Source organism: Salvelinus sp. IW2-2015, unplaced genomic scaffold (genome assembly GCF_002910315.2).
Source record: "Salvelinus sp. IW2-2015 unplaced genomic scaffold, ASM291031v2 Un_scaffold2981, whole genome shotgun sequence".
In the NCBI taxonomy this organism is placed as follows: domain Eukaryota; kingdom Metazoa; phylum Chordata; class Actinopteri; order Salmoniformes; family Salmonidae; genus Salvelinus; species Salvelinus sp. IW2-2015.
In genome coordinates, this window is record NW_019944276.1 from 1 (window position 1) to 25,146 (window position 25,146).

Genomic DNA, 25,146 nt, shown 5'->3' on the forward strand with positions numbered 1-25,146 from the left:
AGGGTGAGGTAGAGAGGACGGTATAGAGGACAGTAGAGTAGGGGTGGAGGTAGAGGGACAGGTAAAAGACAGGTAGAGAGGTAAAGAGGAGAGGTAGAGTAGGGCTGTTGCGGTGACAGTATTCCTCATCGGCAGTCATGAGTCCAGACCACATTCAAATTATACGTGGACCGTCGACCACTGCAATTGCCTCTTATGCACCCTGGACATACGTTTTTAGTACTACGTACCATCAGGTCCTATGCCTGGTACTCATGGCCTAACGACCATCAGGTCCTAATGGCCTGGTATAGGCTCTTAAACGACCATAGGTCCTAATGGCCTGGTACTCAGGGCTCTAATGACATCAGGTCCTAATGGCCTGGTACTCGCAGGGCTCTAATGACCATCGGTCCTAATGGCCTGTACTAGTAAAGCCTTGCTGGTACTCAGGGCTCTAACGCCATCAGTCCTAATGGCCTGGTACTAGGGCTCTACGACCTCGGCTCTATGACCATCGGTCCTATGGGCTGGTACTCAGGGCTCTAACGACCATCAGGCCTTACTAGGCCTGGTAACTCAGGGCTCTAACGACCATCGGGTCACTAATGGCCTGGTCTCAGGGCTCTAATGACATCAGGTCCTAATGGCCTGGTACTCAGGGCTCTAAGACCAACAGGCCTAATGGCCTGACTCGGGCTCTACTGCCCTCCAAAACCACTCTGACAAGGCACCTAAAGGACTCTCAGACCCATGAGAAACAAGATTCTCTGGTCAGATGAAACCAAGATTGAACTCTTGGCCTGAATGCAAGCATCACATCTGGAAGAAACCTGGCACCATCTCTATGTGAAGCATGGTGGTGGCAGCTCATGCTGTGGGGATTTTTCCAGCAGGAACTGGGAGACTAGTCGGGAATCGAGGGAAAGAAGAACGGGGCAAAGTACAGAGATCCTTGATGAAAACCTGCTCCAGAGTGCTCAGGACCTCAGATTGGGGTGAAGTTCACCTTCCAACAGGACAACGACCCGAAGCACACAGCCAAGACAACACAGGAGTGCTTTGGGACAAGTCTCTGAATTCCTGGCCCAACAGAGCCCGGACTTGAACTGATCGAACATCTCTGAGAGACCTGAAAATAGCTGTCAGCGGACGCTCCCATCCACCTGACAGAGCATTGAGAGGATCTGCAGAGAAGAATGGGAGACTCCCCAATACAGGTGTGCCAAGCTTGTAGCGTCATTCCCAAGGAGCATCGAGGCTGTAATCGCTGCCAAAGGTGCTTCAACAAAGTTATGTAAAGAGTCTGAATATTTATGTAAATGTGATATTAGTTTGAATAAAATTCGATTCCCCCCCTCAAAATTCTGTTTTTGCTTTGTCATTATGGGGTATTGTGATGTCATTATGGTGTGATTATGGGGTACTGTGATGTCATTATGCGGTACTGTGATGCATTAGGGGTACTTGATGTATTTAAGGTGGTACTGTGATGTCATTAAGGGGTTATTGTATGTCATTAAGGGGTATTGTGTGTAGATTGATGAGGAAAAAATTAATGTAATCCATTTTTGAATTAAGCTGTAACGTACAAAATGTGTAAAAACAGAAGGGGTCTGAACACTTTCAGAATGCGCTCCGTTACTATTGATGTCTGGAACAAGATTCACTTGGTTTGCAAGCACTAGGGGCAGCAGGGTGGAGTGCCCACACGTTTGGCGGGATATATCACCTGTCCGCAGAAAATAACGCGAGTAGCCATCCAGACATGAGAGAAAAACCTACCTGAGGGAAAAGTGGCCTCCATTCACTATTCGAGTGCATAATCTGTTTTTCTTCTTCCTGTTCCTGCCATTTGATACGTCGGCCATTTTAAATCACAACTAATTGTACATATTAGGTAAAAGACAATATTCAACTGAGAATAGTCTGATGGTGAAATATGCTTTATCATGTCTATTTTTCCATCTATATCATGGAGAATAGCCAGATAACATACAGTATATAGTTTGATAATGAACAAGCTACAGTCTATATCATCAGATAACATACAGATTTTAGTCTGACAAATGAACAAGCCTACGTCTAGATCAAGCCAGATAACACACAGTATCTAGTCTGATAAATGAACAAGTCTACAGTCTGTATCATAGCCAATAACATACAGTATCTAGTCGGATAAATGAACAGCCTACAGTCTTATCATACGATAACATACAGTATCTAGTCTGATAAATGAACAAGCCTACAGTCTATATCATAGCCAGATAACATACAGTATCTAGGTCTGCTAAATGAACAAGCCTACAGTCCTATATCATAGCCAGATACATACAGTATCTAGTCTCTAAATGAACAAGCCTACAGTCTATATCATAGCCAGATAACATACAGAAATCTAGTCTGATAAATGAACAAGCCTACAGTCTATATCATAGCCAGATAAACATACAGTATCTAGTCTGCTAAATGAACAAGCCTACAGTCTATATCATAGCCAGATAACATACAGTATCTAGTCTGATAAATGACAACCTACAGTCTATATCATAGCCAGATAACATACAGTATCTAGTCGATAAATGAACAGCCTACAGTCTATATCATAGCCAGATAACATACAGTAGGACTCATTTCTGTTCTTCTGAAATACATTTTTTCCATCATGTTTTTTTAAACCTAAAATAAATAATGTATTTTATTGTGACGGTGTTTTTAGATTCATTGACTTTATTAAATAGAGATACCCAAGGTGCAGCTTGTCGGGTTACGGCCTGGAGAGGTCTCGATTAACGGTCAATTAACCATAAACGGCTGACAAAGTCATAACTGTCACCGCCCAAGTAGAGGGGTAGAGAGGAGAGGTAGAGAGGTGAGTAGAGAGGAGAATGAGGTGGTGAGGTAGAGAGTGAGATGAGGTAGAGAGGTGGTGAGGTAGAGATGGTGGTGGTAGAGAGGTGGTGAGGTAGAGAGGTGGTGAGGTAGAGAGGTGGTGAGGTAGTTGAGGTTGTGAGGTAGAGAGGTGGTGAGTAGAGAGGTGAGGTAGATAAGGTGGTGAGGTAGAGGGTGGTAGAGAGAGGTGGTGAGGTAGCAGAGGTGGTGAGGTAGAGAGGTGGAGGTAGAGAGGTGAGTGAGAGGTGAGGTAGAGAGGTGAGGTAGAGAGGTAGTAGGAGTGTGAGGTAGAGAGGTGAGTGTAGAGAGGTAAGGTAGAGAGGTAGTGAGGTAGAAGAGTGGTGGTGAAGTGGAGAGGTGGTTAGAGTAGAGAGGTGGTGAGGTAGGAGAGGTGGTGAGGTAGAGAGGTGGTGAGGGTAGTAGGAGGTGGTGAGGGAGAGAGGTGGTGAGGTAGAGAGGTGTGTAGGAGGTGAGAGGTGGTGAGAGGTAGAGAGGTGGAGAAGGTGTGGTGAGGTAGAGTTTGGTGGGTAGAGAGTTGAGTAGAGAGGTGGGGTGTGAGTGTAGGAGAGTGAGGTAGAGAGAGTGGAGGTGAGGTGAGAGGTGAGTTAGTGAGGTGAGTGAGTGTAGAGAGTGAGGTAGTGAGGTTAGAGGAGGTGAGGTAGAGAGGTGAGTAGAGAGGTAGAGAGGTGGTGAGTGTAGAGAGGTAGTGAGGAGGTGAGGTAGAGAGGTAGTGAGGAGGTGAGGTTAAGAGGTGGTGAGGAGGTGAGGTAGAGAGGTAGTGAGAGAGGTGAGGTAGAGAGGTTATAGAGTAGAGAGGTGAGGTAGAGAGTAGTGAGGAGGTGGGTAGAGGTAGTGAGAAGTGAGTAGAGAGCGTTAAAGAAGGTGAGATGAGAGGTGAGGTTGAGGAGTAGAGAGGTAGAGAGTAGGAGTGGTAGGTGGAGGTGGAGGTGAGGTAGAGTATTGGTAGAGAGGTGAGGTAGAAGCTGGGCCATACTGACCTGCTGAAGGAACATCTGAAGGTGTTCCTGGCTGAGGATCATGCTGGAGCCTTGAGGCCCTGTGAAGAGCACCCTGCTCCCAGGGCTGTGCTGCTGCTGGGCTGACGTGGTGGACACAGATAAGGATGGAGAAGAGGAGGGGACAGAGACAGAGGGCCCAGTCTGCATAGAGAGGATGGAAGAGTGCTGTGGGGGTTGTCCAGGATGGGCTGCCTGGTCTGTACAGCTCCCACTCTCCCCAGGCTGGCCCTGTGCCATGGCAGCCGCCCCGCCCATCCCGCTGCTGGGAACGCCCCCCGGCTGCGGTTGCAGAGCGGGCTGCAGACTGACAGCGGGACTCACCCCCTCCACCTGGCTCAGCATGGCCAGGGAGTTCTGCAGGGGCATGCCCTGGATCACCGTGTGGGCCTGGTGGCCCGTGACCGGGTGGGCCTGGTGGCCCGTGACCGGGTGGGTCTGGCTCTGCGAGAGGGTAACAGGCATCTGGAAAAGCTGATGTCCAACCCCCATCTGACCCGGCTGCAGATGGATGTGGCCCTGAGACATCAACACCTGGCCCAGGTTGATGTTCTGGTGCTGAGCCAGGATCTGATTGGCTATCAGCTGGCCCCCAGGCCCCTGGGAGGTGATGATGTGGCCCCCAGGGTGCTGCGTGAGGATCTGACCCCCGGCTAGCTGCTGCGGCAAGAGGAACTGGTGGTTCTGCCCCCCCAGCATGATGCTGCCGGGCTGGTTGAGCAGATGGACACTGAGCGCTTTCCCAGAGGGGTGGTGAGCTGTCTGCTGTTTGAACAGTGCCTGCTGGGAAACCCCTGCCTGGGAGGTCAGGACCACGTTAGAGCCAGGCTTGCCTGTCAGGAAGGTTACATTCTGGGCAGCGGAGACAGGTACCTGACCCCCAAGAGGCTTGTTGGAATCGTTCTGGAAGGCGTGGGGCTGGGCCTGCTGCTGCTTAAACAGTTTGGGCTGGATGGCCGCGCCCCCTTGAGGGGGTTTGGGCTGGATGGGAGTCGGGGTCCGCTGGATGATCAGGTTCTGCATGATCTGTCCTTGGGGATGGTTTTGCCCGTGTTGTGCCAGTCCGGGGCTACTGAACCCAACCAAGGTTCCTGTGGTACCGCTGCCACCACACACCGTTGGTCCGTTTAAAGCAGGAGGTCCCAGAGTGGCTTTGCCCCCTTGGATCAGAAGTCCCCCTCCCAGTCCGCCCTGCCCACCAGCCACCTGTGCCTCGGGGCCAGGCTGGTGCAGCTGGTATCCTCCCATACCTTTGGCCAGGATGGGCTGTCCTGATTGGTTCATAGTCATCACGGTGGGCTGGCCCATCACCTGTATCTGTCCCAGTCCCAGGTGTCCTGACTGACAGCCGTTAGGTAGAGCCTGAAGGGAGGTGATTGGCTGAAGGGTGACGTTACCCAGGCCTGCCACCTGCTGCATGAACGGCTGCATACTGATGGCCTGGGCCTTGTTCATGACCTGGGGCCCAAACTCCAGGCCCTGTTGGGTCAGCACCGAGCCCAGCATGTCAGCTGTGGCCTGGGGAGGGGTGGCGGAGGAGTCTGGAGCTCCAGGGAAGATGGGGAGCCCCACCCCCACAGCGGTCCCTCCAGGCCCAGTCAGGCTGTCTGTACAGGGCAGGGTCTGGACCACCTGAGTCAGGCCTGGCATGGTGAGGTCGAAGGAGCCCAGGTCCAGCTCTGCCTCGGCCTCCTGCAGGCTCTGCTCTGTAATGTTAGCCTCCGCCAGGCTCTGTTGCAGAATGTCACATGGCACCATGGCGTTGCCTCCGATGCCGTTGCTACCGTCGTCGCCCGGCGACCCGCCCAGGATGACGTCATCTTCCAGGAAGTCCAGGTCCACGCTGACCCGGGGCAGGCCTTGCTGCTCATTGGACGACAGCTGGACTGGGGGTGGTCCCTCTGGAACGTGGCACTATGAAGGAGAGAGAAGGAAGAACAGTGAAGCTCTGTGATGGAGGACGAGAAGGGAAGAGGAGAGCTGAGTAGAGATGAGATGAGGAATGCGTTGAGTTGAACTGAGCAGGCCTGAGATCAGCCTGGACAGGTCTCACACGTGGAGATGTTGACCAGACAGGCCCCCTCAGACAGGACCCTTAGACCCCCACAGTGTCATGGCTCCTACCAACCAGTCCAGGGCCATCAGAGCTTGGTGTGTGTGTGTGTTACTGGGTGGCAGGGTGGGCAGTGGCAGGGTGGGGGAGGGGCGGGTGGGGTGGCGGGTGGGGTGGCAGGGGTGGGGTGGCAGGGTGAGGTGGCAGGGTGAGGTTGGCAGGGTGGGGCTGGGCCAAAGAGATGCATGCTACATTTATGAATGGGACAGGAGGGTCAGAGGTCAGAGTGGGGAAGAGCCTTACTCACCCCAACAGAAGAGAAGAACGAGCTGGAGGGGTCGTTAGAGCCATCCAAAAGGTCGTCAGTGTCCAGCTACAGACAGACACGACAGACGCAGCCAGGATAGGACAGAACGACAGACAGAACAGGCCGAGAGGAGGTCACACCACAAGGACAGACAAAATGCGGCGTGCAGGCGTGCAGACAGCCAGACAGACAGACAGGGAGAGGAGAGAGGACAGGGAGAGAGAGAGAGAGACAGGGAGAGAGAGAGAGAGACAGGGAGAGAGAGAGAGAGAACGGGAGAGAGAGAGAGAGACAGGGAGAGAGAGAGAGGACAGGGAGAGAAGAGAGAGAGACAGGGAGAGAGGAGAGAGACAGGGAGAGAGAGAGAGAACAGGGAGAGAGAAGAGAGAGACAGGAGAGAGAGAGAGACAGGGAGAGAGAAGAGACAGGGGAGAGAGAGAGAGACAGGGAGAAGAGAGAGAGACAGGGAGAGAGAGAGAGACAGGGAGAGAGAGAGAGACAGGGAGAGAGAGAGACGGGGAGAGAGAGAGACGGGGAGAGAGAGAGACGGGAGAGAGAGGAGACGGGGAGAGAGAGAGACAGGGAGAGAGAGAGACAGGGAGAGAGAGAGACAGGGAGAGAGAGAGACAGGGAGAGAGAGAGAGACAGGGAGAGAGAGAGACAGGGAGAAGAGAGAGAACAGACAACCCACCGATGACCCGGAATTGAGGAGGGGCAGCAAAGTGGTTTAAAGGTGAGAGGGAGGGAGGAGAAAGCGAAGCAGAAGAGGACTAGTGTTAGACTAGTACTGGTCATTGTGGATTAAATCAGGTGACAAGGCAGGGTTGAAATCATACAGACCAACCACACAGACCAACCACACAGACCAGCCACACAGACCAGTCACACAGACCAGTCACACAGACCAGTCACACAGACCAGTCACACAGACCAGCCACACAGACCAGCACACAGACCAGCACACAGACCAGCCCACAGACCAGCCACACAGACAGCCACACAGACCAGCCACACAGACCAACACACAGACCAGCCACACAGACCAGTCACACAGCAGACCAACCACACAGACCAGTCACACAGACCAGCCACACAGACCAGTCACACAGACCAGTCACACAGACCAGCCACACAGACCAACCACACAGACCAGTCACACAGACAGTCACAGCAGACAGTCACACAGACCAGTCACACAACAGTCAAAGCAAGAATCATAAACAGTAGCAGAGGGCAACGAAACTCCGTTGGAGAGGGACGGGGAGGTGTGTGTGTGTGTTGTGGTAGCCAGTGTACGTGTTGACCTCAATGTGTCACTGAGGCTATGAGAAGTAGCCTGTTCTGTTAGCTGATAACTGGTGCTTGGAAGTCAACCGCACCCATCCTCATTGGTCAAGCCAACCGCACCCATCCTCATTGGTCAAGTCAACCGCACCCATCCTCATTGGTCAAGTCAACCGCACCCATCCTCATTGGTCAAGTCAACCGCACCCATCCTCATTGGTCAAGCCAACCGCACCCATCCTCATTGGTCAAGTCAACCGCACCCATCCTCATTGGTCAAGCCAACCGCACCCATCCTCATTGGTCAAGCCAACCGCACCCATCCTCATTGGTCAAGCCAACCGCACCCATCCTCATTGGTCAAGTCAACCGCACCATCTCATTGGTCAGTAAACGCCACCCATCCTCATTGGTCAAGTAAACCGCACCCATCCTCATTGGTCAAGCCACCGCACCCATCCTGCATCTGGTCAAGCTCAACCGCACCCATCCTCATTGGTCAAGCCAACCCACCCATCCTCATTGGTACAAGTCAACCGACCCATCTCTCATTGGTCAAGCCAACCGCACCCCATCCCATCCTCATTGGTCAAGTCAACCGCTATGAAACCACAATCCAGCCAAGTCCTTAGCTTGGTAAGTACAACAGAAGCATCATAACCATCCTTGCGGGGAAATAGCAGCCACTTACATGTATCTCTGATCCATGAAGAAAATCGTTGAGTGCTTCTGGGTCACTGTGGAGAGAGGAACATCGGTCAGACAGACAGACAAGGTAGTCATTGAGGTCACATCTATTGCTCTGCCCCAGTATCCACGTATTACTACCTAGTAGAGTTCGAGCGGTATCCAGATGTTCATATCGTCGTTACCGTCCTGCTCTCATCCTGGGATTTACGCTATTACTGCCGAAATTCACAAGGGGGCGCAAAAAAAACAAAACACTGGCCATTTATTATCAGAACGCTAACCAAAAAAAAGTACTAACRAATTTCCACAGAGGCTGCTAACTAAATATGCTAATGAGCGCTAAAATGAAAATAAACTAATTACAAAAAGACATCTATAACTTGARCTGGATTGCCTCTATTAGGTAGTAGCTAACAAATTAAATTTTTTGGGGGTGAGTTTCGACATTTACAAGAGAATATGAACGAGAGGGATTGTATAAATGGCATGTCTGAAGGAAGAACAGCAGTGGATCTGGAACAGCATGTGTACCTGCTGTGTCTGTGTGGAGTCTGGAGTCGCTAGGGCAACGGGCCTGTCTGCTCTGCTCGGGCAGAGAACGAAGAGGAGAAAATAGGCAAGGAAATCAAGATCGTAGCGGCAGCTGTACAGACAACTCATCCAAAGCCCTAGGGACTACTCAAAACACAACAGAAATCGAACACTGTATGATGCAGTGGAGGCTGCCTCGTCATAATGTCTGGAACGGAGCGAATGGAACGGCATCAAACACATGGAAACCATGTTTGATGTATTTGAWMCCATTCCACCTATTTCTGCTCCAGCCATTATCACGAGCCCGTCCTCCGCAAATAAGATGCCACCAACCTCCTGCGATACGATGCCCCGTCTCCTTATTAATTTAGCTACTTACTGGAGATAACTAGCAAGTTACACAGCTGGATTCACCAGCTCCTGCATTCTCCCGTTGTGCCATTTACAACAACAAAAAACACGTGACTGGCTCAACTGGTCTGGGGAACAACGGTGAGCTTCATAATGTCAAATAATGTGACAGATCACAATCTGCTTTATCTCCTAACGTATTGCACAAGTTGACTGCAGGTATTTACTTTAAAAAGTAGATACAAATATTCAAATTTATTGAAAAACTTCAAAGACATTGTTTTAACATTAACTTTGGACAAGTAGGCCAGTTTTTTTTAACGAAAGCTCGGCACTTGTCCCTGCCCCCCAGAAATGGTATGTAAAACCATTTTTACCTTATTGTATGATGCAAGGAACCACTTTACAATATAAAATCCTTTACCATATTTTTTAACATAGAGAATCAAACAAAATGGAGGCTACACTCTGCCCATTGGCTTCTCTCCATATTCAGCCGGGCTCAAAATACAACACTGCCCCTTTAAGTTTATCCTGGAGGATGGTTGGCCACCCTATCAAAATATTACAACATTACAATTACAACTAAATAACACACTTAGTAGCCTAAGCGCGAATGTTCCAAAATGAAATTAGCAGATAAACCCCAAAAGCACACCACAGGCTGTTTCATGTGACAGAGAAGAAAATATTCATTAGAAATTAAGAGAGGAGATCTGAAAGATGCATCAATAAGACCGGGATTAATAAAACCGGGATTAATAAAAACAAGGATTAATAAAACCGGGATTAATAAAAACCGGTATTAAGCCTTTGGCTGCTGGACAATAAATGAAAGTCGATTTGAAAATAGAACATGAGAGAAATGCTGGTTTCAACGGCATGTTAGGTTTTTATGAAATAATTCCATCAACATTTCTATGGCCGTATTTTAGCTAGGCTAGTTTGAAACTAAGACAGACATGCTTCATAAAATTACATAAAACATCCAGGTTTTAAACAATTAAGTTTATGGTTAAATTGTTTCCAGGGGGCCTCCCGGGTGGCGCAGTGGTCTAGGGCACTGCATCGCAGTGCTAGCTGCGCCACCAGAGTCTCTGGGTTCGCGCCCAGGCTYTGTCGCAGCCGGCCGCGACCGGGAGGTCCGTGGGGCGACGCACAATTGGCATAGCGTCGTCCGGTATAGGGAGGGTTGGCCTGGTAGGATATCCTTGTCTCATCACGCTCCAGCGACTCCTGTGGCGGGCCGGGCGCAGTGCGCGCTAACCGAGGGCCAGGTGCACGGTGTTTCCTCCGACACATGTGGCAGCTGGCTTCCGGGTTGGAGGCGCGCTGTGTTAAGAAGCAGTGCGGCTTGGTTGGGTTGGCTTCGGAGGACGCATGGCTTTCGACCTTGTCTCTCCCGAGCCCGTACGGGAGTTGTAGCGATGAGACAAGATAGTAATTACTAGCGATGTACCACGAAAATTGGAGAGAAAAGGGATAAAAAAAAACAAAATAAAAAAAAACATTTTCCCCAAATGCTGACCGTCTCTGCTCTGATTCAAGTGGGTAATGTGCACGGCCCTTTACTCTTGGGTCCGGTGACCATTTGATCAGAACGATCCGTGCCTCGCGTATGCCACAGAATCAAGTCTTTAGACGTTAAAATGGTAATATCCTCATTATATTAGTCAAACATGACTGCCTTTAGCCTGACGTATTCCACATTTTGTTGTGTTACAGCCCAAATTATATTAAATAGGGCCGCCCCCCCCCCCCCCATAATGACAAAGTGAAAAGGGGACTTCTGATCCAAGGGGCAAAGCCACTCTGGACCCCTGCTTTAAACGGACCAACGGTGTGTGTGCGCACGGTACCACAGGAACCTTGGTTGGGTTCAGTAGCCCCGGACTGTTTAGACATTTTTGCAAATTTATTTAAAATAAAATACAGAAATCTCTTTTACATAAGTATTCACACCCGAGTCAATACTTTGTAGAAGCTTTGGCAGCGATTACAGCTGTGAGTCTGAGTAAGTCTCTAAGAGCTTTCCACATGTGGATTGTGCAACATTTGCTCATTATTCTTAAAAGAAAATTCTTCAAGTCGGTTGTTGATCATTGCTAGACAACAATTTTCAGGTTTTGCCAGATTTTCAAGTAGATTTAAGTCAAAACTGTAACTGCCACTCTGGGAACATTCCCTGTCATCACGATAAGCAACGCCAGCGTAATTTTGGCCTTGTGTTTTAGGTTATTGTCCTGCTGGAAGGTGAATTCATCTTCAAGCGTCTGGTGGAAAGCAGGTTTTTCCTCTAGGATTTTGTTTGTGCTTCAACTCCATTCCCTTTCGGTTTTTGTTCTGAAAAACTCCCCAGTTCTTAACTGACTTGAAAACAGTTTAACGGATGTGATAGTTTTCAACTACATTGTAGTTACTCCATAATACTAACCTAAATGACAGAGTGAAAAGAACAAAGCCTGTAAAGAACAACAATATTCCAAAACATGCATCCGGTTTGCAACAAGGCACTGAAGCAATACTGGAAAGCAATTAACTTTATGTTTGGGGAAAATCCAATAAAACACATAACAAAGTACCACTCTCCATGTTGTCAAGCATAGTGGTGGCTGCATCATGTTATGGGTATGCTTGTCATTGTTAAGGACTGGAGAGTTTAACAGAACAAAAAAAAAAAGAAACAGAATAATAATTTCAATTAATTAGCAGTCATTTCTAAAAACATGTCACTGTGTCATTATGGGGTATTGTGGGTAGGGCGAGAAATCAATTTTTGAATTTTGTGAATTTAACGCAACAAAATGTGGAAGAAGTCAAGGGGGTATGACTACATCCTGAAGGCACTGTCAATGGCGGTGAGCTTTACACCACTCCAGCCGAAGCTTGGCATTGCGCATGGTGATCTTAGGCTTGTGTGCGGCTGCTCGGCCACGGAAACACATTTTCACGAAGCTCCCGTCGAACAGTTCCTGTGCTGACGTTGCTTCCAGAGGCAGTTTGGAACTCGGTAATGGGGCCAATGTTTGACATTGAAATCAAAATGGATTGAAACAGAAAAATACAAATGATATTTAAGCAGTTCCTCGTGTGTACTTAGAGGTATACATGTCCATTACTACACCAATACAAAAACATAGGACTATAAACATGTTAAGAAGGGCTCGTACAGATATTGGCAAGTGAAATTCAATGACTTTCGGCAACTTTTTTTWAAYCTTTCTAGCGCAGGCGTTCGGCTAGCAGAACCCCTCGACAACATTCCGCTGAAAAGGCTGCGCGGGAAATTCAAAAATATTTTTCCGAAATATGTAACTTTCCCACATTAACAAGTCCAATACAGCAAATGAAAGATAAACATCTTGTTAATCTACCCACCGTGTCCGATTTCAAAAAGGCTTTACAGCGATAGCACAACATATGATTATGTTAGTTCGGAGCCAAGTCAAAAAAAAAGAAGACATTTTCCCAGCCAAAGATAGGAGTCACAAAAAGCAGAAATATAGATAAAATTAATCACTAAYCTTTGATGATCTTCATCAGATGACACTCATAGGACATCATGTTACACAATACATGTATGTTTTGTTCGATAATGTGCATATTTATATCCAAAAATCTCAGTTTACATTGGCGCGTTACGTGCAGTAATGTTTTGATTCCAAAACATCCGGTGATCTTGCAGATAGCCACATCATTTCACAGAAATACTCATAATAAACACCGATAAAAGATACAAGTGTTATTCACAGAATTAAAGATAGACTTCTCCTTAATGCAACCGCTGTGTCAGATTTCAACAAAAAAAAAATACGGAAAAAGCATAATCTGAGTACGGCGCTCAGAGCCCAATCCAGCCAAAGAAATTTCYGCCGTGTTGGAGTCAACAGAAGTTAGAAATAACATGAKAAATATTCACTTACCTTTGATGATCTTCATCAGAATGCACTCCCAGGAATCCCAGTTYGACAATAAATTACTGATTTGTTCCACAAAGTTCCATAAAGTCCATCATTTATGTACAAATAGCCACTAGTTGTTAGCGTGTTMAGCCYAGTAATCCATCTTCACGAGCACTAGGTCCAGACAAAAACTCGAAAAGTTCCGTTACAGGYCGTAGAAACATATCAAACGATGTATGGAATCAATCTTTAGGATGTTTTTAACATAAATCAATCAATTTCCCATCGGAGAATTCCATTGTCTGTAGCAAAGGACTGGAACGAGAGCTAACTCTGTCGGGAGCGCACGTCACAAGCCCGAGACACTCTGCCAGACCACTGACTCAAACAGGTCTCATGAGCCCCTCCTTTATAGCAGAAGCCGGTTGACGGTTGACATCTAGTGGACGGTTGAAGACGGTTGACATCTAGTGGAAGCCTTAGGAAGTGCAACTTATACACAGTGTCTATGGGGTTTCGGTAGGCCAAGCTTTGAAAAACTACAAACCTCAGATTTCCCACTTCCTGGTTGGATTTTTCTAAGGTTTTCACCTGCCATATGAGTTCTGTTATACACAGACATCATTCAAACAGTTTTAGAAACTTCAGAGTATTTGTTATCCAATACTACTAATTATATGCATATATTAGCATCTGGGACAGAGTAGCAGGCAGTTTACTCTGGGCACGCATTTCATGCAAAAGTGAAAATGCTGCCCCCTATCCCAAACAGGTTTTAAGCACTTAATTCTAATTTTGATAGACCTCAATGTTATACAATTGTATAATTGATATAATAATTGTACATGTAGGGCTTTACATATATGGTTTTATGTTGCGCAACACTCTAAAATTGAAGCGGTGGGGGGGGGAAGTGGCAACATCTCTCACAAAAAAACAAATAAGGGAACAAGGAGAACTTATAAATTGGCTAGAATAATTACAAGGACAATTCAAACTCCAAATTCAACGAGCAAGGATGCAAACTGGCGAGGCCCCAAAAAAGGTGACCATTTCTTGTGTTGCACCGAAACATGCAAAAAAAAATCCCTGCTAGGGGGAAATGCAGGTTTTAACTAATTAAACAACACAGAATATGACCTACATCATCAGTCTCTGTGTGTAAAATAAAACGTGGTTCATGTGAACCTGACTCAGAGCTAAAAAAATGTAAAGAAAGCAATCCAATGTTATTTGTTGCCTAGACTTTACTGCAAATGACACTCAAGACGTGAGAAAAAACCATGCACAAATATTGCAGTAAACCACGACAGCCTTTACAACAGAACGCTCGTTACCGCGACAGCCTTTACAACAGAACGCTCGTTACGCACAGCCTTTACAATAGAACGCTCGTGTACCGCACAGCCTTTACATAGAACGCTCCGTTACCACGTACAGCCTTTATAACAGAACGCTTCGTTACGCTTACGACAGTCACTTTATAACAGAACGCTCGTTACGGCTGTCTCGCGACAAGCCTTTACAACATAAGCTCGTTACGCCACACAGCCTTTTACAACAGAACGCTCCGTTACCACGACAGCCTTTACAACAGACACGCTACTGTTTACCACGACAGCCTTTACAACAGAACGCTCGTCTACCACGACAGCCTTACAACAGACCGTTTACTCCACGACAGCCTTTAACATTAGAACGCCGTTACGACGCTCTAACAGAGCGCTCGGTTACGACAGCTTTAAATTAGACCTTGTATACACACACATCTAAATATTGCACTTGGGGGGAAAAAACATCTTAAAGTAGATATAGAATGAAACAAACAGGCATTCTATTGTTTTCTCTATTTATGTGGCCTCTATAGACATTGATCAAGTGTGTGGAAAAAATAACTTCACTCAGTAAAAAAATTAATAACGCCCCTCACTCACACCCGTGTTACTGTCCAAGTTCAACACAACAACAACACTCTCTTTGGGGCTACACTGCAGGTTATTACACTGTACACTTTCTGCCTGTGGACATCAGATCTACCAATGTGCAGAGAGCATGATACCCTTTGTTGGTATAATTGATCTCTTTGTCTCACAGGCAGAGAGTACACCTGGCATACCCCCTTTTTATCCACTGTATTGAAAGAGGAAAGTGTGTGCTGTTTCTTTACCTCTATAGGAGGATCCAGTTTAAGCCCAGGCCCAGCTACACTTCATCCTCAATCACCTTAACAAGCCACGCCTCATTTTCACCTAATTCTCTCATTCTGAAAATGAACCACATCCTGTAGAGGAGAAACATTAGTAGTTAGTTAACGTTTCACACAGATCGCCAGATTGGTCCAGTAGCAACTTAACGCGATATAACTGGAGAACGGTGTCGTGCCAAACAATCTCCCCCTGACAGAATTATGGCATTGCAATTCTCTAGAAATTAGAGGGGGGGGTATTTCGGGCAAACCACCCCCCCCCTAATTTCCTTAATTTGCAGTAGAGTCAAATACTTTCTGTGGCACACATACTGCGTCACATCGAGCTACCGAAATATTCTGTAGTGTGCAGGGCTTGCTATCCCAAGATAGAAGGGGGGGGGGGGGTCATTAATGTGGGTATATTAAACAGAGGAGTAAAATGCAGCAAGCAATAAACATTTCACAAACAACTACTAGTTTAATAAGACATGGGAGAGAGATTACGATTTTTGGCAAAGAGATGTATTTATAGACTAATAAACTTGAAACATAATAGCCAAACCTAAAACTGCAAACATTACTAGTGCCTCCCCGGGATCAAACCTCCATAAAAAATGACATGAAACGCAGCCTAACGTGATCACTGACAGCTGCCTTGAAGAACACAAATAAAAATAGCTTTCTGCTACTAAAATCAGTGATATGAAGGTTAAACTGAGCAGAAATCTCAACTAGCAAGTTGCAGCAATGAAGAATTGAGTGTGTGCGCGTTCACGCGATAGGGGGGGCACAACAAGGCAAGGAAGGAGTCTATAGCGCATTGGTTAAGTTACCACCGTTAGCTAATGTTACAACATCCGATAAGCTATCTTGCTATCTGACTTTATCAGCCAGCTAATTTTCAAACAAACTCAATGATTTGATCAGTTAAGTTGGCTAATGTTGCTCAACATTTCTTTGGCTAGCTAACGAAGAATTCGATCCAGCTACTATAGCAAGATTACTTAACAATGCTAACAAATACTTGTTCCACCACACTTTCTCCCTCATCTCAAACTTTCCAAAAGCCAGTTGTTTTTCGGTTACAGCTCATGAAGTAGCGGCTTCATACCCCGGTCTCCGTGGTCTGTATTCTTGCCTACCTCTTCGTTATCGTTCAGGGACGCGCTGCTGTAAAATTAACTGACAAACTGCTGTCTTTTTGATGCTGTAACTAGTCAATTGGTTGTCTCTCCTCTTCAGTTTCATGCTGCATTCTGTTGATATGGGAATGATTGGCTGAGCCTTGGATACAGCTAGTATTGCTGCAAACGCGCTTCACTCGTTCGCTTACAAACGCGCATCACTCGTTCGCTTACAAACGCGCATCACTCGTTCGCTTACAAACGCGCATCACTCGTTCGCTTACAGCCAGTAGTGATCCAAAAAAAGAAAATTACTTTTCTCATCTGATCTACACGATTCACTGTAGGTCACCTATTTTGGAAATTAAAACGGCGAATTTCGCCGAAATGTGACTAGTTTGTATCCCTGAAGTAGACTACTTCAAGCCCCTTGTTATTGTTGAAAATCGCTGGAAACCAAAATGTATTTGTCATGATATTTCATTACCAGATCATACTGTGAAGCCCACTAGTCTGCCATTTGTTGTCATTACATACAGAATAATTAATATGAATAGTGTTGGGTGTTGCGCAATAGTGTATCCTAAATAATTGCGCACAGTAGGCTCGGTGTCCAATCCCGAGGCACAAAACACTATGAAAATATTACCTTGATGCTTTCTCTGTTAWATCTAACGAGACCCTGCTGTAAATGAAGCAGACAACAGATAATCAACATATCAAGTCACTAGGGATATTAGATCCAACGTCTTCACCGCATAACAAATGAGACTGCAACATTTTTATGGATATTCCTCGCAGACACTTCTTTTTCGTTCACATGGGCTGTTGTCGCATTGGATGCACTATCACAACAGCTTGTCATCACTTGACTGTCATTCAAACAAAACAAATCCTTAAAATGGTTCAGATGATGTGTGAAAATATCACAATTTAATTAAAACAGCCCCGACATCAAATCGTATTTGTCACATGTGCGGAATACAAGAGTAGACCTCACCGTGAAATGCAGACTTACAAGGCCTTAACCAACAAGGCAGTTCAATAAATAGAGTTGAGAAAATATTTAATAAAAAAAAGACTAAAGTAAAAAAATGTTATTCAAATTAACAATAAAATAACAATAATGAGGCTATATACAGGGGGTACCGGGTACAGAGTCAATGTGCGGAGGTAAAGGTTAGTTGAGGTTACTACATGTACTACATGTTAGTAAAGGTTACTACATGTAGGTAGGGGTAAAGTGACTATGCATAGATAACAAACAGCGAGTAGCAGCAGTGTAAAAACAAAGGGGGGGTGTCAATGTAAATAGTTCGGGTGGCCATTTGATTAATAGATAATTAGTCTTATGGATTGGGAGTAGAAGCTGTTAAGGAGTCTTTTGGTCCTACACTTGGCACTCTGGTCCCGCTTGCCGTGCGGTAACAGAGAGAACAGTCTGACTTGGGTGACTGAAGTCTGACAATTTTTGGGGCATTCCTCTGACACAGCCTAGTATAGCGGTCCTGGATGGCACAGGAAGCTTGGCCCCAGTGGTGTACTGGGCCGTTCGCACTACCCTCTGTAGCACCTTACGGTCAAGATGGCGAGCAGTTACCATACCAGGCGGTGATGCAACCAGTCAGGATGCGCTCGATGGTGCAGCTGTAGAACTTTGAGGATCTGGGGACCCATGCCCAATCTTTTCAGTCTCCTGGGGGGAATTGTCTTTGTCGTGCCATCTTCACAACTGTCTTGGTGTGTTTGGACCATGATGGTTTGTTGGTGATGTGGACACCAAGGAACTTGAAGCTCTCAACCTGCTCCACTACAGCCCCGTCGATCAGAATGGGGTGTGTTCGGCCCTCCTTTTCCTGTAGTCCACTATCAGCTCCTTTGTCTTGCTCACGTTGAGGGAGAGGTTGTTGTCCTGGCACCACTCCTCCCTATAGGCCGTCTCATCGTTGTTGGTGATCAGGCCTACCCCTGTTGTGTCGTCAGAAAACTTAATGGTGTTGGAGTCGTGGGTGAACAGGGAGTACAGGAGGGGACTGAGCACGCACCCCTGAGGGGCCCCCGTGTTGAGGATCAGTGTGGCAGATGTGTTGTTGCCTACCCTTACCACCTGGGGGTGACCTGTCAGGAAGTYCAGGATCCAGTTGCAGAGGGAGATGTTTAGTCCCAGGATCCTTAGCTTATTGATGAGCTTTGAGGGCACTATGGTGTTGAACGCTGAGCTGTAGTCAATGAATAGCATTCTCACATAGGTGTTCCTTTTGTCCACGTAAGAAAAGGCAGTGTGGAGTGCGATTGAGATTGCATCATCTGTGGATCTGTTGGGGCGGTATGCAAATTGGAGTGGGTCTAGGGTTAACGGGATGATTGTGTTGATGTGAACCATGACGAGGCTTTCAAAACACTTCATGGCTACCAACATGAGAGCTACGGGGCGGTAGTCATTTAGGCAGATTACCTTCACTTTTTTGTGCACAGGGACAATGGTGGTCTGCTTGAAATATATTGGTATTACAGACTCGGTCAGGGAGAGGTTGAAAATGTCAGTGAAGACACTTGCCAGTTGGTCCGCGTATGCTTTGAGTACACATCCTGGTAATCCGTCTGGCAAATGCGCTTCCAATAGGTATTCTGCCACGGTAATGACACTATCGATTTGGGTTTTAAGTATCAAGGTACTCTTTCGGTGTGAAGCATTCGATTTTACAATTGCGTACATTTCGGGGGATTTGTGAGCCCATGAAAACTGTTTTCACCCCATAACATAAGGAGACACTGTTACATAGTTACACTGTATTTCTGAACACTGTCTGACAGCTAGATTCCAGGATACTTACAGGGTTCAATTTCAATGTCTAATTTAAATGATGAATCTATGATATAAGGACAACTTTCACTGCCATAAATGTAAGGACAGAAAAGTAAAAGTTTTATGTCACACCATTTTGGACAAATCCGTCAAGAAACCAACCACGATAAAGGGTTAAACATAGGTTTTTAAATCAACTCGTGAATTGTATTGAATATACCCATGTTCCCCCTTATATCTTCATGTAATGACATGAAAATAAATTGGCAGATTATTATCAATGACTTATCGACAGCTGTAACAAGTTGTCCAGTGTAGGAAATTCTTACTGGTACCTTACTTTCTAAAGACCCATAGGAAAAACAAATTGAAATATTATTTCCACTGTTAGTCTCTATGATCTAAGTAATGGATATGGTTAATGTCGAACCCTGTGACAAAAAAAATCATGTGACTATTTTAGAAATACCCCCCCAGGTATAGGGCAGTATAACCGCCCAAGCCTACTACATAGACTGAACCAATGTCTTGGTCAGGTATACTAGATGTTGTGTACAGTGGATACATAAATCAATAGTTTGATGAGGATGAATAGCTTGGATTTATGGACTCACCAAATGACATCTAGCAGGCACCTGCCATCTTCATCGTCCATGTCAACTGAAAACACATTAAACAAACACCCCCCCCCACCAAAAAAACAATATTTAGTTCAATACAACAACTGAAAACACATTAAACAAACACCCCCCCCCCACCAAAAAAAACAATATTTAGTTCAATACATCAATCATTATATTTCACCACTCCAGTATAAATAGAGGTTTACAAAACTATTTCCTTTAGATTTTCTATTCAGACAAGCTGCAATCAAACTGACGACAATACTGCCTTGTCTGTTGTTGGGGGGGGGGGGGGGGACACTTAAAGTGTAAAGTGGTAGGCTATATCAAACAGAGCTTGTGTAATCCTTTTGGTAAACCAACATACTTTTAACAAGGTTAGGCCTATATATAGGATACAAAGATACGAGCAACTATGTAAACAAAGACGAAACTGCATCATTATTGCAAGAATATTAATTTCTAACGTGTATCTCTTTAAAAGTTTTTTTTATAAGTTCACAGAATCCAACCATCCAGGAAGTGCTGTGTCTAATTGTAGGAAAACTGAAACCTGTTCTTCCAACTTGGCTGCAGTGAAAGTCTGATAACTGTTTTTAGGGGGAAGTTGTATTTTTCTACATTTTCTGTTCTGGTCGTAATAAAAGACTTCCACCGAGGTCCTAGGCATGTTAGTCACAATGTTCTGAACCTAAACAAAGCATTGTGATACCACGATACTTGATTCCCCCCCCCCCAAAAAGAAAACATCACCAAAATGATGCCAGTGTATTGGATGTGTCCGGAAGGTTTTCATTGTTGTGATTCTGAATGGTCAGATAGCTAGCAACGATGACAAGAAGCTGTCAAGTGGGGAGTCGTAGGTGGCTTCTTTCAGCTAGTTGTATCTTGTTGTTGATACCATGTCTTGTTTTGAGGTGTTTTGACTGATGTCATGTCTATGCTAATATGGCTCAAATTCGCTAGCAAGCTAACCAACAACTAACAATGTATTTGAGATACAAGCGCAAATGTATTTATGTTTTAATAAACATTTCGAGACTAAATTGAGTTTAAGTGTTGTCAACAATCTAAGCCAAACCGGTCTGTTTTGCCCCATAGTTGCCCAGGGGTTGGGGTAAACAGATGGGGTTGGCTTAGGTTGTTGACAACATGGAAACTATATTTTGTCTTCCAATGTTTATTGAAAACATAAATAAAGCTGCACAATGTGCACTTGTCTCTCAAATACATCGTTACAGTTGGTTGACGTTTGCTTCCTAGCAAATATTAGCATAAACGTGACATCAGTCAAAACACCTCATTGATCTTAATACAAACGAGCTACTTACGACTCGTCACACAGATCTGAGCAGAACATCGCATTTTGAACACAACATAGCTAAGTATGTAAAGCTTCACCACACTAAAACCACCAGAGAACAACCAGGTTGAAATATTGATGGGCCAGGAACATTTTTTTTTTTTAACTTTCCAGATTTATTTAACTTGTCTCACCCAGAACGTCAGGACTAATGACATACATAGCCTATTGATTATCAGTGATCTGAAATCTTAATTGATGCTCTTAAATAGTTATCTTGCTATTAAAATCTCCCMAAAAAATGTGAGCATTACAATAAAAAGTTATTTTTGTAGGCAAAGTTAAGCATGCATTAACATAACACCTCGGCTTGAATATCACCACTACCTGATCACTATAAAATGTGATGCTCTTCCTTGAGCAAACCACCTTCTGGGTTAAAAACGCGCGTTTTTCACTCACTCGGTTATCATTCAATGTTCAGATATATTTTTTTATACAAGTAGAGAGAAGACTAATAGCTAAATTCATTGAGGCCGACTGTTTATGTTACCAGTAAACAGTACGGTGATGTTGCTGAAACCAGCTAGGTTTTTAAATCTCTCTGCTATGATCTTCTCGACAAAAACAAGCGGAGTAGATTCTGAGATTAGGTAGGCGGAGACGAGAGCAGCGGACTTGCGCCGAAAAAACACTGTTCGATATATATAGAGGACAAATCTCCATTTGCCGCTCTCCATAATGTTGGTTGGTAGCTGAAGCGGTCGTAGCCATTGCACAGCCAGCAGGGCAGAGAAGAGCGGTGCGCAGCATATGAATGGAGGGATACAGCGAGCGGCTAGCTAGCTTTGGTGGTTTCACTTAACGTTGTATGCCTCCAATGTAGTTACATTATCATATAATTGTTTTTGCCCTGTTGCTACTGGGTTTCCTCTAAAACAATTCGCATGTTCGTTTGATGTCTATTTGTCTGAATCTGCTAGCTATTTTGAACCTTTTGATGCATAGCTTTCATTTCGTTAGCATTAGCTGCTAGGTAGCTAACATTCTATCAACATTCTGGTGTTAACAGATTCCGACATTTGTATACATTTGACATGTAAAACATCACAAGYGGGTTTACTATCGAAACACTTGTAATGCACGGTAGCGTTGCATCTTAGCTTCCCCGATGCATTATTTTGTTTGCCTTAAATGCAATTGCGTAGCCAGCTCTCCTTGCAAGCAAAATATGAGTTAATGTTGGAATACTCTTGGACCAGGGGGTATGCTTGGGAATTCGTTGGAAAATGAAACGGTTTGCCTCGCCGTGCGGGACTACGGCATTTAGATCAAGGCAGATGCGAGGTTTGCAATCCGCTTGCAGTACGCAAATGTTGCAGCTTTAATATAGTTATTCAGATTAATAGAGAAATTGCTACATTGTAACAAACTCACCCGAGACGATAGAGGTGCAGGCAGCGCGGGGTCTCCGGGACAGCCTTGCACGGGCTTCCATACAGGACCCAGCTACAGGCAGGAAACAGAGGACCGTTGAGTTCGCCTGTTYAAAATCATTGTTTTGTGTGCATTCAATAGAAAAAAATCCCTCAACCTTTCATGAACCTTGAGCGCCAGTTTATCTATCATAGTAAAACAGCCAATGATCCAGTTTAGGCAAGTTAAAAATGATTTCTCTGTCATACAGATAATTATATGGCTGCAAACCTTTATTTTACTGTCAAAAAACAACATATTTAAACAGTGTGCAGTTTTGTAATAGCTTTAAGTGTATATCCACTATTAGAATCTAATAGAGATAGATTATGCTATTAGCATTTCATGTCTGAGATTGTGGTAATAACCAATCCATGTCTCAAGGCTTAAAAATCCTTCTTTAACCTGTCTTCTCCCCTTCATTTACAGCTGCAGGACGATTTCTTTCTTGAGCGGATGGTCAGTGTCCCGAACATAATTACAAATAATTTGTAGACTGCAAATTGAAATGCAAGAAGCCCAAACATATATAATATTGGACTAAAACATAATAATTTCAAACCTTGTTTACATTTGTATACAATCACGTGTCTCTATTATGTGTGAGAATTACTAGGGAACAAATTTGTAAAAATGTAAATAACTTAGAGCTGATTTCCTTAAGTTTTTACAGTCTTTTATGTCCAACCATGAAAATAAATAAATGTTGGGGGTTTTTTTCTCCGAAAACTTGAGTGGCCAAATAAAATCACCCGCGGGCTGCCAGTTGGGGAACCCTGATCTACACTGAAGTAGACTTAACAAGTGATCATAGCTTTCACCTGGTCAGTCCATGTCATGGAAAGAGCCGATGTTCTTAATGTTTTGTCCATAGCATTAAAATACCACTAGTTATGTGTCCTGAAGTAAATACACAGCTATCCTTCTCTGCCTCAGAGCTGCATTAGTGACAAAGCTATTTGTGATTAAATATATCTTGTTATGTGATTGGCCAACACCCCCCCCAAAAAAGGGCATGATCAGTTAAAAGATGACTACAAAAGATGTGTTAGGTCATTTACCTCCAGCATACAGGGATTGGCAGTTTTAAAGAGCTATTTTTCCTGGGGCGTGGTTTCGGTTGTTGTTTACACTCGGTGATTGGTTGAATTTGAATGAGGACTAGAGATCATTTGTCCATTTGGGTGTGGTTACAGAATGTTCTTCTAGTTGATTTTGACGCTACATTCAAATCATATATTATGAAAATTTACACACATTGGCCTTTTTCATAAAAATCATATACCCGTGGTGTTGAATGAAACATGTCGTTTGTGAATGCAGCATTTATTTAGAGGATCTTTAGAATATCCGACCGCTGGCCTGTGGCCAACTCTGAGAAAGGTCATATCACTCACCATACTATTACCAGCAACGGTATTTTGCATGCTATTTCCTTGATATCTATGCATGTTTAACCATCAGTGGTGACCCGTCATTCAGGAGGTTGCCTGTTTTGCATGTTATTTTGGCATTAATACGTGTCACATATCAGTTTGTTAACAATGCAAAAAAAWATATATATAATTCATTGAGTTAATAAAGCCGCATACAAACATGGACTCTTTTTTGCATTCTTGAATATGGCAGCTCCAACATGCAGGTGTTTCAGCCTAACTCAGTGCTTTCTGTGGTGGTGGGGCAGCCAGCGGAAAATACGGAGAGTAGGGGTTGGTAATGTTCTCTAGTTGTGCCGTGATTGGCTCAGTGTTCTGTCACTCATGGGGACACTACGTCACTGCAAAATCTATGGGTAGAACTCGAACATTCAAGCCCCTTGAGTGCTGCCATAGAGTTACATTAGAAGTGCCCATCCAAGAAGGCTCAAGGTCATTGGCCACAGATAAAATGACGTCAAATCACGTTATATCTACAGTAGCTTTGATTAGACTGATCATGTCAACATCGTACTTTCAAAATCTTAGCTAGCAAGCTAGCAGTCATCATAATGAATCAAGTCGACAATCTATTGGCAAATCCTTTTCAATCCTTGTCATATGAATTTTATTTTAATTTTTTTATTTCACCTTTATTTAACCAGGTAGGCTAGTTGAGAACAAGTTCTCATTTGCAACTGCGACCTGGCCAAGATAAAGCATAGCAGTGTGAACAGACAACACAGAGTTACACATGGAGTAAACAATAATCAAGTCAATAACATGGTAGAAAAAAAGAGAATCTATATACAATGTGTGCAAAAGGCATGAGGTAGGCAATAAATCGAATAATTACAATTTAGCAGATTAACACTGGAGTGATAAATCATCAGATGAACATGTGCAAGAAGAGATACTGGTGTGCAAAAGAGCAGAAAAGTAAATAAATAAAAGCAGTATGGGGGGTGAGGTAGGTAAATTGGGTGGGTAGTTTACAGATGGACTATGTACAGCTGCAGCGATCGGTTAGCTGCTCGGATAGCAGATTTTTAAAGTTGTTGAGGGAGATAAAAGTCTCCAACTTCAGAGATTTTTGCAATTCGTTCCAGTCGCAGGCAGCAGAGAACTGGAAGGAAAGGCGTCCAAATGAGGTTTTAGCTTTAGGGATGATCAGTGAGATACACCTGCTGGAGCGCGTGCTGC

The 25,146-nt window shown here is 44.9% G+C and overlaps 1 protein-coding gene across 1 annotated transcript; it reads right to left on the bottom strand.

The window, feature by feature from the left end:
* Positions 1-3,743: 3,743 nt before the first annotated feature.
* LOC112075105 (BRD4-interacting chromatin-remodeling complex-associated protein) lies at positions 3,744-22,557 on the bottom strand (the record flags this gene model as incomplete). The annotated part of the gene is made up of 5 exons (XM_024142145.2): positions 22,490-22,557; positions 19,741-19,786; positions 8,223-8,268; positions 6,248-6,313; positions 3,744-5,801 (listed from the first exon to the last, which is right to left on the bottom strand). Coding segments are annotated over exons 1-5 (2,277 nt in total), but the record flags the coding sequence as incomplete, so codon positions are not given.
* Between the last annotated feature and the right edge of the window lie 2,589 nt (positions 22,558-25,146).